Genomic DNA, 15,232 nt, shown 5'->3' with positions numbered 1-15,232 from the left:
TCTATCCTGCTATTCCTACCCTCACTAACTTGTAGCACTTAGTAATCCAGATGTGACTACCCTCGAGGACCTCCTTTTTAAAATTCCTGCCTAACTTTCTATATTCTCTCTTCAGAATCTCATTCTTTTGCCATCCTATGTCATTAGTTCCAATGTGTACAATGTCCTGCTGGTCACTCTGCCCTTTGAGAACATTTTGCATTCTCTCTGAGATATCCTTGACCTGGAACCAGGGAGGCAACACACCATTCTGATGTTTTGCTGCTGGCTGCTGAAACACCTGTCTGTGCCTCTGATTAGACAGTACACTATCACAATAGATCGCTTGAAACCTGACATTACATTAGAGCCAGTCTGAATACCAGAAACTTGGCTGTTCATGCTACATTCTCCAAGAGTCCATCACCTCCTACATTTTCCAAAACAGCATACTGTTTGAAATGCAGATAGCCACAACGACTCCTGCACTACCTGCCTACCTCTCCTACTTTTCCTGGAGTTAACACATTCATCTGACTGTACCTCCGGCTTTTCTCCCTTCCTATAACTGCTGTCCATCACACCCTAGCTCCTGTAAATTACTCATTGCCTCTAACTACTGCTCCAACCGATCCATGTGATTTGATAGGATTTGCAACCAAATACACTTCCTGCAGACATTATCATCAGTAACATGGAAACTCTCCCTAAACTCCCACATCCGACAGTAAAAGCACATCACTCTACTAAAGGCCAACTTTGCTCCTTCACAATCTACAAACCCAGAAAATAGCACCATCTTTTTGGTCTAAACATTTTAACCTTATAAATGTAGTAATTGTACCAGCCTCCATCATTTCCTCTGGCAGCTCATTTCGTACACCTCGGCTATTCACCCTATCCATCCCCCTCATGATTTCATACAAATTCAGTCATCATACTCCAACAGTCCAAGGAAAATAGCCCCAGCCGATTCAGTCTCTCCCTATAACTCAAACCCTTCTTCACCATCTCGTCTACATGCAACTCCATTTTCAAGGAACTATGAACCTGCACCCCAAGATCTCCTTGTTTGGAAACACTCCGCATTCTTATTATGTGTATAAGTCATGCCCTACCAAAATGTAGCACCTCACTTTTGTCTAAATTAAATCTGCCACTCTTGGCCTATTTGCCCATCTGATCAAGGTCTTGTTGTACTTTGAGGTAAATTTCCTTGCTATCCACTACGCCACCAATTTTGGTGTAATCTGCAAACTTACATACCATAGCTCCTACATTCACATCCCAATTGTTTATGTAAATAACAAAAAGTAAAACATCTGATCCTTGTGGCATACTGCTGGTCACAGGCTTCCAGTCCAAAAAGCAACCCCCTACCACAATCCACTCTCTCCTACCTTTGAGCCAATTGCTTGTCACTGAGGTAGTTCATAATCATACACACTCATGACCCCTTGGATGTACCACTGTATTGGATACAGAATGGGGGGTAGGGGTCCCTGCTGAGAGTTATCCCATGGTCTTGCTACACTTCCCCATGATGCCCAAGGTGGCAGGGGTCCCAGCGATTCCGATCCATCTCAGAATATCCCGGCAATGGCTATTTGTTCCAGGAACGGGGAGTGGTAGGAGAGGGCTAGTGTCAAATAAGAAGGGTGCCTTACAGCCAGGATGGGTAGTTAATGATTCTCCTGCTTCTCGGATGCTGCCTGACCTGCTGTGCTTTTCCAGCACCACTCTGATCTCAACTCTGGGTAGTTAATGAGGTGAGTTTGGTAAGATGCAGCAAGAAAGTCTGTTAGAGGCCTAGAAAACTTCGACAAACCTGACAGCAAAGCCAACACTAAACTGTGAGGTTCACCTCAGTGCTGCTACCCTTCCGAGGGACAGTGGGGAGAAGTTAATGAATAGCCTTATTGCTGAAGATTTGGAATAAAAAAAATACACGTTTTGGGAGGGGAGGGGGATTCTAAAGGATACTGGACCATGATTTGAGGTGGAGGAAGATGCAAATACAGAGAGAAGAAAAAAACACACTGAGGTGTGTTCCGAACTGAAGCTCTGCGTGTTTGTAGTGACTGGTGAAGTTCCTCCCCCCTCGCTGCTACTGCTGCTGCTACTATCGTGCGGGCAGTGAGTCACTTGGGCTTTGACTCGCAGCGCTGCCGGGCGGAAAGCGGAGGACCGCGGGCCAGAGCAATGCAGAGCTGGGCGCTGAGCTCGGTCCTGGTGACCGGCGCGAACCGTGGCCTCGGCCTGGAGCTAGTCCACCAGCTGGCGAGGGCTGAACGGCCTCCCCGCTACCTGCTGGCCGGCTGCAGGGACCCCCAGAGCACACGAGCACAGGTCAGTACTGGGTCTCCCGCTTCCCTCTGATCTTTTCACATTGTCAATCTTTTCTTTTATCCTGCCCGAGAACCGTGATACAAATAATTTTTAAAAAGCTTTTGTTTACTCGCTGGATTTGGAAAGAAAATGGTCGGGAATCATTGGCGTGTTCAGAGTTGTAATAAATACCCCAACAGATTTTAAGCGGTACTTCCAGTTATTGTGTTGCCACAAAATACTTCATTCTGTTGGACTTTTGCTGTCAGTTTATCTAATCAGTCAGCCATCGGGCCCCACAACATCCCCCACGCCCTTTGGGAAAACTGGACGGTGGATCTTGTTGGATGGTTCACAAAATCCCTGCAGTGTGGAAGTAGGCCCTTCAAAGAGCATCCCACCCAGACATACCCTGTCCCTGCACAGGTAGCCTGCACACTATGGGCAATTTATAGCATGGACAACCTACCTAATCTGTACACATGTGGACAATGACAGGAAACCAGCATAGTTATCAGAAACTCTCGCAGACACAGGGAGAATGTGCAAACACAGGCAGTCACCCAAGGGTGAAATCGAACCCAGGTCCCTGGTGCTGTGAGGCCACTGTGACACCCTCTGAACGTGCTATCAAAGTCATTTAGCAAATTGTTTCCTCACCAGAACTTTCGAATAAGTACTAACATCTAGCTCTGTGCTGATAAGAGCCTTCCCAGCCAAATCCTTCCTAAACACCTGCTAAGGAAGAAACTGAAAGAAATTTTGTTTTTTTTAGATTCATTCCAAGCAGCTGTATGACATAGGAATTATGTGATATGATTTAATCCTAGGAATGCACACCAATATTAATATCCACTCCAGTTGGAAGACTGCCAATTGGGTGAAATATAGTTTTTGGTATGCTGAAATATATTCATCTTCCACTGTTAATGATTTGAGTGTCACAGACTGGCACATCCTAAGGTCTGAGATTATATTTAAAGGGATGCACTAAAGCTGGGGCAACTACTGTCTCAAGTTTTTCGACCATAGGAAACAGAGCGGCTGGAAACTGGTTAAAAACCCTCAGGATATATGGTTAACATGCAATAACACATAACTGATTTATAAAATCGTCTGATCAAAAATTTAGTGAGTAACATATTGTCTTGGAACAATTGATTTGGTGTGAACCTTATATCGTGTCAAGTTTGAACAGTCATGCTGTATACTTTTATAAACTTTATGGATAAAGTGTATTTTGGAGAAAAATTGGACAAAATAATTTTTTACATCAAGGTTAGTGCAATATGAAACTTTTTTCCTCAAAACCCATGATGTTGCATTAATTGAAGCTTTTTACCATAAACGTTGATGGATCCTTGTAAGGTAAGGACGCAAAGGCACAGAGCAAGAGTGGATAAATGGAGCTTCGTGTATAAATAAGCCCTGATTTAGTTGATCATTGGATCAGGCTCAAGGACCTGATTGATCTATTAACGCTTGCACACACGTTAACTTCAATTCACCAACAAACTTTGTCTCTTGGCCACAGACTCCATGGGATGGGGGTGGGGTGGTGGTTATTTTATTAAATGCTGGAGCAGGCTCACAAGGCCCAGTAATCACTTCCTGTACCTATTTCTTATATTCATATGTATTTCTTAAGAGGATTTTTGACTTGAATGTCTATGTCTCTGTTCTCAATAGGATCTCATGAACCTAGCAAAGAGCTTTTCAAACATAAAAGTGCTTAAGTTGGGTGAGTATTATTGATGCTTTAGTGATTTTAATTCAAAAAGTATTGTAAATTTTCCTACACACTGAATTTTTTAACTGAGGGCTCCACCTTAAACTTAAACATTCATACATGTAAAAATGTTTATTTATATATAAATAAATGAATATCATCTTTGTCAGGAAGCAAATTGATACATTGAACTTACTAGTTTAATGTAAGTACATAATGAAATTCATGTCAGAGTCAGAGTTTTTACAGTACAGAAAGAATCTCCGAAGAGTAACCCACCCAGTTCTGACTAGTTCACCTAACACTATGAGCAATTTAGCCCGGCCAATTCACCTGACCTGCACATCTTTGGATTGTGGGAGGAAACTGGAGCAACCGAAGGAAATCCATGCAAACTCGGGGAGAATGTGCAAACTCCACACAGACAGTTGCCCAAGGCTGGAATTGTACCTGGGTCCCTGGCACTGTGACAGCAGTACTAACCACTGAGCCACTGTGCTGCCCACAAGAGTAAGGTAGCACTCGCTCCATAGCCTTGATGCAATGCCATTTCAAATGTTCATCTAAATATACCTTAACTGTGTTGAGGGTTCACATCTTTTATGCAGTGAGTTCCAGAATTGCACAACCCTCTGGGCGAAAGAAAATGTCTCCTCTTTTATTCAATAAATAGACATACTCATATTAGTGGTACTAATGGTATTAATGATTAACTGAATTTATGACATTGGCTTTTTGGAGACAGGTAATTTAAATTAATACTTAGCCCTGTGATGTTGGGATGAGTACAGAGAATCTTTTTAAGAGCACAGGTGAACAATTGCATATTATTGACAAGTACCTTAAAACCTTATTGAACATTGTTCTTTAGTTCATTTCCTATCTCCCTTCAGTCCCTCTCTCATTTCACTTTGTCTTTGAGACCCATCATTGACCTCTTGACACTATTCTCACCAAGCAGTTGACCACAAAACTTAGTTTCCTGGTCCCTGTGCTGGCTGATGTTGTTAGTAGTTCTTTCTCTTACGTTATTCCTTGTAATTGCATGTTGATTATGGACATTAAGTGGTGATTCGTTTGAACCCATTTTAAATAATGAGACTAAAACTGTGGTTGTTAGGTTAATGGGTGTGTGCTTGCAGTTTTCAACTCTGCAAGTAAATGTAAAAGCAGATAAAGCAGATTGGTTCTTATTTTTATGACCTAACTTTCAAAAACAGAACATGGTAACAGAGAATAGTCTGAAATTAAATGTTGGAAGCTAAGGAAAAAAAGACAAAACTATAAACATATTAACCACTGTGGGAATAGTAGAAAGTAAGTGTAAATTGATCGGATATGATTATGCTCAATTGTCATAAAACTCATTAGCTACGATGTGGAGTTGCTGGTATTGGACTGGATTGGACAAAGTCAGAAGTCACATGACAACAAGTTATAGACCAACATGTTTATTTCGCCTAAAGAAGGAGCAGCACTCCAAAAGTTGTTGGACTATAACTTAGTGTCATATGACTTCTGGTTTTGTCATAAAACTTGACAAATTGATAAGACTAATGAAACACGTTCACATTTGTTTACTTTCCTGCTCACACAAGGATAGCCAGTCTTATCACAGTGAGGTGTAAACCCAACTTTGCTGAGTTACAGCCATCTCCAAGCATTATTCAAGATATTACAGTATTCCCAGCACACAGAAGTTATACAGTCACAGAAGGAGCCCCATCAGTCCAACTTGTTTGACCAGGTATCCTAAACTGGTCTAGCCCCACTTGCCAGCACTTGGCCCATATCCCTCTAAAACTTTATTATTCATGTGAGGTAAAAACAATGACTGCAGATGCTGGAAAGCAAATACTGGATTAGTGGTGCTGGAAGAGCACAGCAGTTCAGGCAGCATCCAACGAGCAGCGACATCGATGTTTCAGGCAAAAGCCCTTCATCAGGAATAAAGGCAGTGAGCCTGAAGCATGTAGAGATAAGCTAGAGGAGGGTGGGGGTGGGGAGAGAGTAGCATAGAGTACAATGGTTGAGTGGGGGAGGGGATGAAGGTGATAGGTCAGGAGGAGAGGGTGGAGTGGATAGTTGGAAAAGGAGCTAGGCAGGTCGGACAAGTCTGGACAAGTCAAGGAGACAGTGCTGAGCTGGAAGTTTGAAACTAGGATGAGGTGGGGGAAGGGGAAATGAGAAAGCTGTTGAAGTCCACATTGATGCCCTGGGGTTGAAGTGTTCCGAGGCGGAAGATGAGCTCCCTCACCTCTATCCAAGGCCCCAAAGGAGCCTTCCACATCCGTCAAAGTTTTACCTGCACATCCACTAATATCATTTATTGTATCCGTTGCTCCCGATGTGGTCTCCTCTACCTTGGGGAGACTGCCTCCTAGCAGAGCGCTTTAGGGAACATCTCCGAGACACCCGCACCAATCAACCAAACCACCCCGTGGCGCAACATTTCAACTCCCCCTCCCACTCTGCCGAGGACATGGAGGTCCTGGGCCTCCTTCACCACCGCTCCCTCACCACCAGACGCCTGGAGGAAGAACGCCTCATCTTCCACCTCGGAACACTTTAATCTCAGGGCATCAATGTGGACTTCAACAGCTTCCTCATTTCCCCTTCCCCCACCTCATCCTAGTTTCAAACTTCCAGCTCAGCACTGTCTCCTTGACTTGTCCGGGCTTGTCCGACCTGCCTAGCTCCTTTTCCACCTATCCACTCCACCCTCTCCTCCTTGACCTATCACCTTCATCTCCTCCCCCACTCACCCATTGTACTCTATGCTACTCTCTCCCCACCCCCACCCTCCTCTAGCTTATCTCTCCATGCTTCAGGCTCACTGCCTTTATTCCTGATGAAGGGCTTTTGCCCGAAACATCGATTTCGCTGCTCGTTGGATGCTGCCTGAACTGCTGTGCTCTTCCAGCACCACTAATCCAGTATTTATTATTCATGTACCTATCCAGATTCCTTTTTAAATGCTGTAGTTTGTTCCAGCCTCCAGCACTTCCTCTGGTAGTTTGTTCCATACATGCACACATTGTTCTCTCACAGTGTACACAGTTATGGTGTGTATTTCACCGAAGGCGGTGTTATCCTGCTGAAAGTGTGGCTCCTAGACTCTTAATCTCCAACTGTACATCACAGACTGTTATATCCTTACAATGTGGAAGCAGGCCATTTGGCCCATCAAGTTCAAATTACGTTATTTGTTACCATCACTAACTTCATTTAATTAAAATATAAAGCTACTGAACCATACAGAACAGTAAGGCCCCAACATTTGCCAACATGTATCTGTATAAGTCTGCATGGATATTCTTAGGGCATAATTAACTGGTCCTCCTGCTTTGAGATCTCATCTAGATATGCATTCATACAGACATCGGGGAGTAGGATCAGCTTGGCAATGTCACCTGGAACACTTGTTTAGAGGTGTGTGTGCATTAATAGTGGCTACTTGTTGGGAAACTGTAGATAACAAGTACTTCTGCAGTCACAAATATGCAAGGCAGTAATCCCTTTCAGCATAATTCATTTACATGTAAATGCTTACATTCGAAGCATTCAATTTGGAAAGTAACAGGAGTGTTGGAAGTGCCAAGTATCTGTGTCACTTGTACTGCATTGTGATGAGTTGCATTAGAAATGAGAAAATGCAGTATAAACGTACAAGTTAACCCTTTATTTTGTGATGTTTCAAAGATGTTGATGATTTTGGCAGCATTCAAGAGTGTGCTGCTCAGGCTGAGAAGATATTGGAAAACAATGGCCTAAATCTGCTCATAAATAACGCTGGCGCCAGCTATAGTGGAGCCCTTAATGAAATTACTCCTGAATCAATGATGAACAGTTATAGAACCAATGTTGTTGGACCAATGATGCTAACCAAGGTAATACCATGTTTTTTTGTATTTGTTCAAGTTATAAAGCCACGACCTTACTTTTGACCTGGACCATATGGTTATTCTTCCTTACAGAAAGTATTTTATAGCTAACCACAACTATGCATAATATGATTGAAATCCTCACCTGCTTAATCAAGTCATAATTAGTAATCATTGAAATAGGTTGTTCAGATGGGGTGGAAGGGAATATACTCTCAACTAGAGGGGTTGGCTGTGAAGGATAAACAGCATCTTCCAAAGTGTGCTGCCTTCTCTCCTGCCCACTCTTTCCCAAAACTATGTTGCTTACTAAGAAGATCAGTTGTCTTTTGTTTATATATGATATGCCATATGATAGGTGTGAACTCAAGTGGGTATAAGATGATGGGTTGTCCTATCTGATGGCCGTCATTCCTCCCTCCTCTACCACCACCACCCCATGGAAATACATCTCGCGCAGACATGTAATACCCAGGCCACTGGCTCTCTCCCTTTCTCTCCGTGGATGCTGCCAGAAAAACTGAACTTCCTCAGCATTTTCTATTTTAATTTTAGATTTTCAGCATTCACATTTCTTTGTCTTTTGTCTCCCCCAGAATTTTAGTGATATCAGTAAAGATTGGTTTGGCAAATGCAAGGTATCAATGTCTTTGCACTTAAAGGGTCAAGCTTGGTTGAGGAAAGAAGTGCTGTGTAAAATGTGCAAAGCTCCTATAAATACACTGCAGAATCTACATATTTCAGATGTATTTTTGTCTTGTCTGGTCATATCTCTTGTAAAGTTATTTTTGACTCACGGTAATTGAATATACTGATGAGAAGAATATAGCAGTGACAGATGAAGTTATCCTTTGTTATCCTCATTCATTGTCATTCTTGTTTAGCACTCCACATCTCATTGATTTGCTTTATAAAGTTTTTGAGCTTAACCTGAAAGAGGTTCACCTGTGGTAATGCCCCATTATAACCTTTTTAAATTTTCAAATGAAATCATTTTTCAGTAAAGCAACTCCAACTTCTATTTTTCACTAATGCTGTCACTCCTCTTTATTCTGCAGGTTTTGCTCCCAACTTTGCAAAAAGCAGCATGCCTGAATGATGAATTTAAAGCAGCAGTTATCAACATGTCCTCAGTAATGGCTTCCTTAGAGCTGTTTAATGACAAAAGTGGGACTGCATACGCCTATCGGGCCAGTAAGGTCAGTATACTCCAAAACACACACAATAAAAATGATGAGTCAGAAATAAAAAGGACTGCCTGTGTAAAGAAACTTACAGTTTATCAGTTGTACTGGCTATTGCCTATACCTCTTTCAAGATATGAAAAGAACTTCTCTTTTTTGTCTGCATGAGGTGCTAGGTAATAAATGTTCTGCTTGGTTGTACTACTGATGATAAAACTGTTTGTATTTCTTTCATGATATGGAAATACCTCCGGGGTGGACAAAGTTAAAAATTACACAACACCAGGTTATCGTCCTTATTTGGAAATCCAAATAAACCTGTTGGACTGTAAACTGGTGGTGTGTATTTCTTTCAGACAACCTCCGCATCCACTGATGCAACGTAGTTAGATATAATGTAATTCATTTACTTTTCTTAACATGTCTGAACCTTGCCCTCAGGCATGGTAGCTTTTTTGGTTTCCACACTCAATGTTTTCTTTAGTGAAATTGCTACTTAAGAATTGTTATGATTGGATCTCCTGTATCTAGCACCCCAAACACATTTTAGAGACTTCATCTCATTGGTCTGGCATTCAGTTCAGCCCTGGATTTAATCAGTCAGTATCAAAGTGAACCACTTGTCCTTGAAGCTGTTTTCTGAAAATGTTATCACATTATTGTAATGCAGGTAGACAGAATGTTAAATGTTAAATGCCACAGGCTAAGTCAGATCATGGAGAACAGAAGCAGCAAGTAATGATAAATGTGAACGTTTAAATCAAAGTTTAAGTGCTGTTGATTCTTTTGTAAAGATAACAAAACCTACAAATCGCACACCATCAATTCACCATAATAATACCAGATATTAGAAATTATATAGACTTGACACCAGGACAGGAACTATTGGCAGAAACAGTTGAAAGATTTAAGTCTAGATTAGAGTAATTCTGGACCTAAAGATTTAAGTGCAAAGGCAAATAAACAGTTGAAGTGTAGGAGGAATAAGGGTTACGGGAAGATTAAAGGACAGTAGGATTAATCTTGAAATGTTACTGCTATATGTACAGTGACCAAAGTTTTACAGTCAACAGTGCGGCAAGGTTGGTCACTGCTGACTGTGAAGAAAACTGTCCACAAAGATGTAACAACCTTCATGTTGGAAATTTCCATTTCAGTTTGAGTCTTCTGCCAAATCAAGACAATGTCTTTACATTTCTCACCAGTGATGCCAACAAACTGGTATACAACTAATCAAGTGGAAATACTGTGTTCACAGACCGTAAAACAGGAAGTTTAAAAGCCTTCACTTTTTATTAAAGTTTCAGGTAGTTAACTAACTATGATTTGTGTTAAGATGGAAGCTAAAATGAAATGAACAAGGTAATTATCGCGTTAATATGGTTGATTCTTACATGCTCTCAGAAATGGTCTAGCAAGCCTCTCAATTTATAGACAGTTAGCGATGGGCAACCCTACCAGTGATGTCTGAGTGCCACTTTTAAAAAGAAAAATTACATCTCATTCAACAGGATGCGACTTTGTTGAGGATTGTTACAGTCAGACTAAGCATTAGAGTGAAAGTTCTTGTTATTTCACGATTGTGTTAGAAATTGCACAGTATGGGAACCAGGTCAGTGCACTAATGGTGAAGTGTAAACACAGTGATATACAGATAGTGCAGAAATCCAGACACTGTTATGTCCAGGCCTCTGAAGTTGCTATCAATTCCAGTAAATAAAAATGACAAATACTAACTTTTTTTTGTTATTACTCCAGTAAAACTGGGCAATTGAGTGACAGGGCCTAAACCCTGCCGAATCTGGCAGCACTATGCCACAGGAGTTATAGAACATAGAACATTATAGCGCAGTACAAACCCTTTGGCCCTCAATGTTGTGCTGGCCTGTGAAACCAATCTGAAGTCCATCTAAGCTACGCTATTCCATTATCCTCAATATATTTATGCAATGACCATTTAAATGCCCTTAAAGTTGGTGAGTCTACTACTGTTGCAGGCAGGGCATTCCACGGTCCTACTACGTCCTGAGTAAAGAACCTACCTCTGACATCTATATCTATCACCCCTCAATGTAAAGCTATGTTCCTCATGCTAGCCATCACCATCCAAGGAAAAAGGCTCTCACTGTCCATCCTATCTAATCCTCTGATCATCTTATATGTCTCTATTAAATCACCTCTTAACCTTCTTCTCTGTAGCGAAAACAGCCTCAAGTCCATCAGCTTTTCCTCATAAGATCTTCCCTCCATACCAGGCAACATTCTGGTAAACCTCCTCTGCACCCTTTCCAATGCTTCCATATCCTTCCTATAATGCGGCGACCAGAACTGAATGCAATACTCCAACTGCGTCCGCACCAGAGTTTTGTATAGCTGCAACACAACCTCATGGCTCTGAAACTCGATCCCTTTACCAATAAAAGCTAACACACCATATGCTGCCTTAACAACCCTATCAACCTGGGTGGCAACTTTCAGGGACTAATGCAAATGGACACAGATCTCTCAGCTCATCCACACACCCAAGAATCTTACCATTAGCCCAGTACTCTGTATTCCTCTTACTCCTTCCAAAGTGAATCACTTCACACTTTTTTCTGCATTAAACTCCATTTGCCACCTCTCAGCCCAGCTCTGCAGCTTATCTATGTCCCTCCATAACCTGCAACGTCCTTCCACACTGTCCACAACTCACTGACTTTAGTATCATCCGCAAATTTACTAATCCATCATTCTATGCCCTCATCTAAGTCATTTATAAAAATGACAAACAGCAGTGGCCAAAACAGATCCCTGTGGTATACCACTAGTAACTGAACTCCAAGATGAACACTTCCCGTCAACCACCATCTTCTGTCTTTCAGCTAGCAAATTTATGACCCAAACTGCTAAATCGCTCTCAATCCTATCCTGTTTCCAAATACAGAATCTACAAAATGTTATATGGATTCTGCTGACTCACAGTGCCAGGAATCCACATTAAATTCCAGTCTTGGGTGACTGCGTGGAGTTTGTACGTTCTCTCCGTGTCTGCGTGAGTTTCTGCTAGGTGCTCATGTTTTCTTCCACAGTACAAAGATGTAGAGGTTTGTTGGATTGACCATACTAAATTACCCTGTAGTGTTCAGGGATATGTAGGCTAGGTGGATTAGCCACAGAAAATGCTGGCTTATGGGGAGAGGATGGGGGTTTGGGTCTGAGTGGGATCTCTTCAAAGGGTCAGTGCAAACCTGATAGGCCAAATGGCTTTTATCTGCGTTGTAGGGGTTCTGTGATTCTATACTCCTAGTTATGTTCTGTGATGTCTTTGAGGAAATCCATGGCTTATGATTCACCTGAAATGGCTGTTGTTGATACTGTTATTAATGTTGTTGATTTTTATGATTTTTTTTTAACCAGACTGCATTGAATATGGTTACCAAGTGCTTGGCGAATGAATTAAAACCTCATGGAATCATCAGTGTTTCACTGCACCCTGGCTGGGTCCAAACAGATATGGGTGGTGAAAAGGTAAAGGAAATAAATAACTGAGATCAAGTCTCAAATTATAATCATTATAATGATGATCATATCTAGTGAACTGGGACATTGGGTGTTGCATCCTTTCTGAGTATTAGATCCTTTTTTTTTGAAATTGCTATATCTAATTCTTGGATAGTTAATTTGCAGTATTATTTTTCGGTTAATTATGTCACACTTTCCTCCTCCTCTCACTTACCTCAAACTTTATTCTAATACCTGATGTCAAGAATAAACTCTACAATTTCTTTGTTTCTTTTTAAAAATGCTGCTTTTGTCTCCTCTGATTATGGATTGTATGGTATAGGTTGTGGAATAATCCTGACTCAGGAAAATCCAAAGGCCTATGTTCTGTCCATATGTTCCTTGAAGGTTTTGGGGAAAATATCACCTTGTTACTACATCTTGTGTCATCGTCCTCAGGCTGTTCTAGTGATGCCACAGTATCAGAGGAAGGGTAGAAGAGTTACTTAGTTCAGTTTTATCCAAGCCTTCTAGGTTTTGGCAACCTCAAACTGGTTTGAGAGTTGATCCAGCATTACCCACTCTTGGCAAAATAGATTCCGCTCCCGAGCTGTGTTGTTTTCCTCATTGACAAATATTAACATCCTGTCTGGCAGCCAGTCACTTTAAATTTCTCCTTCTTATTTTCACATGCCTCCATTTCTCACCACTCACTATCACTGTAAAAGACGAAGAAATTTATAATTTGTGTTTACTGTCAATCCCTAAATTAACCTTTTTTTAAAATGTAATTTCATCAGGCACCACTAACGAAAGAGGAAAGTGTTCGTGGAATTCTCCAAGTAGTGTCGAAGCTTTCAGCCAAAGATAATGGATCGTTTCTAGACTGGAAAGGCCAGCATTTACCTTGGTGAAGAATAGCTTGCTGTGCAGTGAAATATTAGCTTTGCTGTTAAAATGAATAAAGGCTACAGAAGATGACATTAGTAGTTACTGATGTTCAACAGTACTGAAATGCTTATGAAAATTACACTGTTTTTGATCTATACACAATTTTTAATGATTCACAAAATAATGACTTTATAAATCATGGAATCATACAGCACAAAAGAGGTCCATCAATGTACCACCAAAGCTATACTAAGTCTACTCTAATTCCATTTGTCAGCACTCCGCTTGAATGTTTGACATTTAATGACATGAATTATTTGTGCATATTTGCTTTATAACCCTTCAATTCAATTAAATCCTGTAGTATTGTTCACATCAACGGTGTATATTCCTTGAGTTAACAGGGAGTTGGGTAGTTTGCAAGCACTGCTAGTGACAAGGCCATAACATATGATTCATAACAAGCCCAGCACTTAGGGAATTGGGAGTCCAATGGAAAGAGACAGTATGTAGATTATTGCAACAGATTGTTCCATTTGACATAGGGACATCAACTGAAGTGAGACTTATTAATTTCATGCACTATATTATTTTTGAATAACAATTAAAGAGTAATACAGCTCTTCATCTTTAACCAAACAACAACTCTTCTTTCTTTGGAAATAATTGATCATTACTAAACAGTATAGAAATTATATTATACATGCCCATTTGGTTGTGACTTGGTATTATAACAGGTAAGATGTTGGTCAGGATGGACATAGTGAAGATAGGTTTTGTTTTACATGTAGTTGAGTGGAGGGGCAGTTGGGGCAGCTGACTCCTGGAGAAATCACTGAGGGACTATGCTGTTGCGTTTATTGCACTTTGGCGGCTCACTGATGGTATAACAATGTGAAAGATTCCCAAATAGTTTGCTCATCCTTCAGATAGAAAATTGGGCCATGAGATTCACTGCTCAGTTGGGCCTCAGGTTGACTCTTTGATTTAACAATGATTGCATTGCTTTGTAGTCACACAGAAACATTTTGTTCTGTACTGCAAAAGGGTAGGAGAATGAGGCATTGCCACAAAATAAAAGCATTGCAATTGCCACCAGGTGAGGAATCAAACCTGCATGATGCACAGCTAGTAACTGTAGATCAATAGAGTGAAAATTCTTGCTGTCTGAAATTATTGAGACTTTAGAATTGGGGGAAACAGTGAAAATGTGTGTGAAACCTAGAACTCTGTCCTCCTGAATATTACTGGGGAAAGCAATTAAACTGCTTCAGCAAACAAAGTCAGTCAACTCCTTGTCAGTCAGCGCAGATTGATTGCATGAATCAGGTCAGTCTATCAAAGACTTCAGAACTGCATGGACCTTGATTGCAACATGCAGTGAACTCTCTCTTATGGTTGGGTTTAAATCTTGTAGAATGTGACATAGCTCTGCAATCTGTCTGAAGAAGCAGAGTCTTATTGTGGGTGGTTTCTTTAGAAATGTATGTATGTTTCCCACACACTGAAGGGCAAGAATTTGATGAGCATGTCTCCCGATTTAGTCACCTTCTAGATTTAGTTGTGTTTTCTCCTTCGTCATTTAGATGCTCCTCTTACAAGTTTGGAATTGCAGAACAATTCTGTCAATGAAGGTTATGATGTAATATACACATTAAGAGCTTTTGAAGGCAGCAGTGACTAGAATCACTTCAAAATCATCCAAGGCGAATACCACAAATTAAAGCAATGAAAGCTTTCTGCAGCTTTACTGA

The 15,232-nt window shown here is 41.0% G+C and overlaps 1 protein-coding gene across 1 annotated transcript; it reads left to right on the top strand.

The window, feature by feature from the left end:
- Nucleotides 1-2,074: 2,074 nt before the first annotated feature.
- Nucleotides 2,075-13,853, top strand: LOC140487972 (C-signal-like). The gene is made up of 6 exons (XM_072587450.1): nt 2,075-2,328; nt 3,997-4,048; nt 7,739-7,926; nt 8,979-9,119; nt 12,504-12,614; nt 13,388-13,853. The coding sequence occupies exons 1-6, from the start codon at nt 2,182-2,184 to the stop codon at nt 13,499-13,501; spliced, it is 753 nt and encodes a 250-aa protein (XP_072443551.1). The 5' UTR covers nt 2,075-2,181; the 3' UTR covers nt 13,502-13,853.
- Nucleotides 13,854-15,232: the final 1,379 nt, after the last annotated feature.

Source organism: Chiloscyllium punctatum, chromosome 17, assembly GCF_047496795.1.
Source record: "Chiloscyllium punctatum isolate Juve2018m chromosome 17, sChiPun1.3, whole genome shotgun sequence".
Taxonomy (NCBI): domain Eukaryota; kingdom Metazoa; phylum Chordata; class Chondrichthyes; order Orectolobiformes; family Hemiscylliidae; genus Chiloscyllium; species Chiloscyllium punctatum.
The sequence above is the reverse complement of the archived record's forward strand: the minus strand, read 5'-3'. Positions and strand labels throughout refer to the sequence as shown.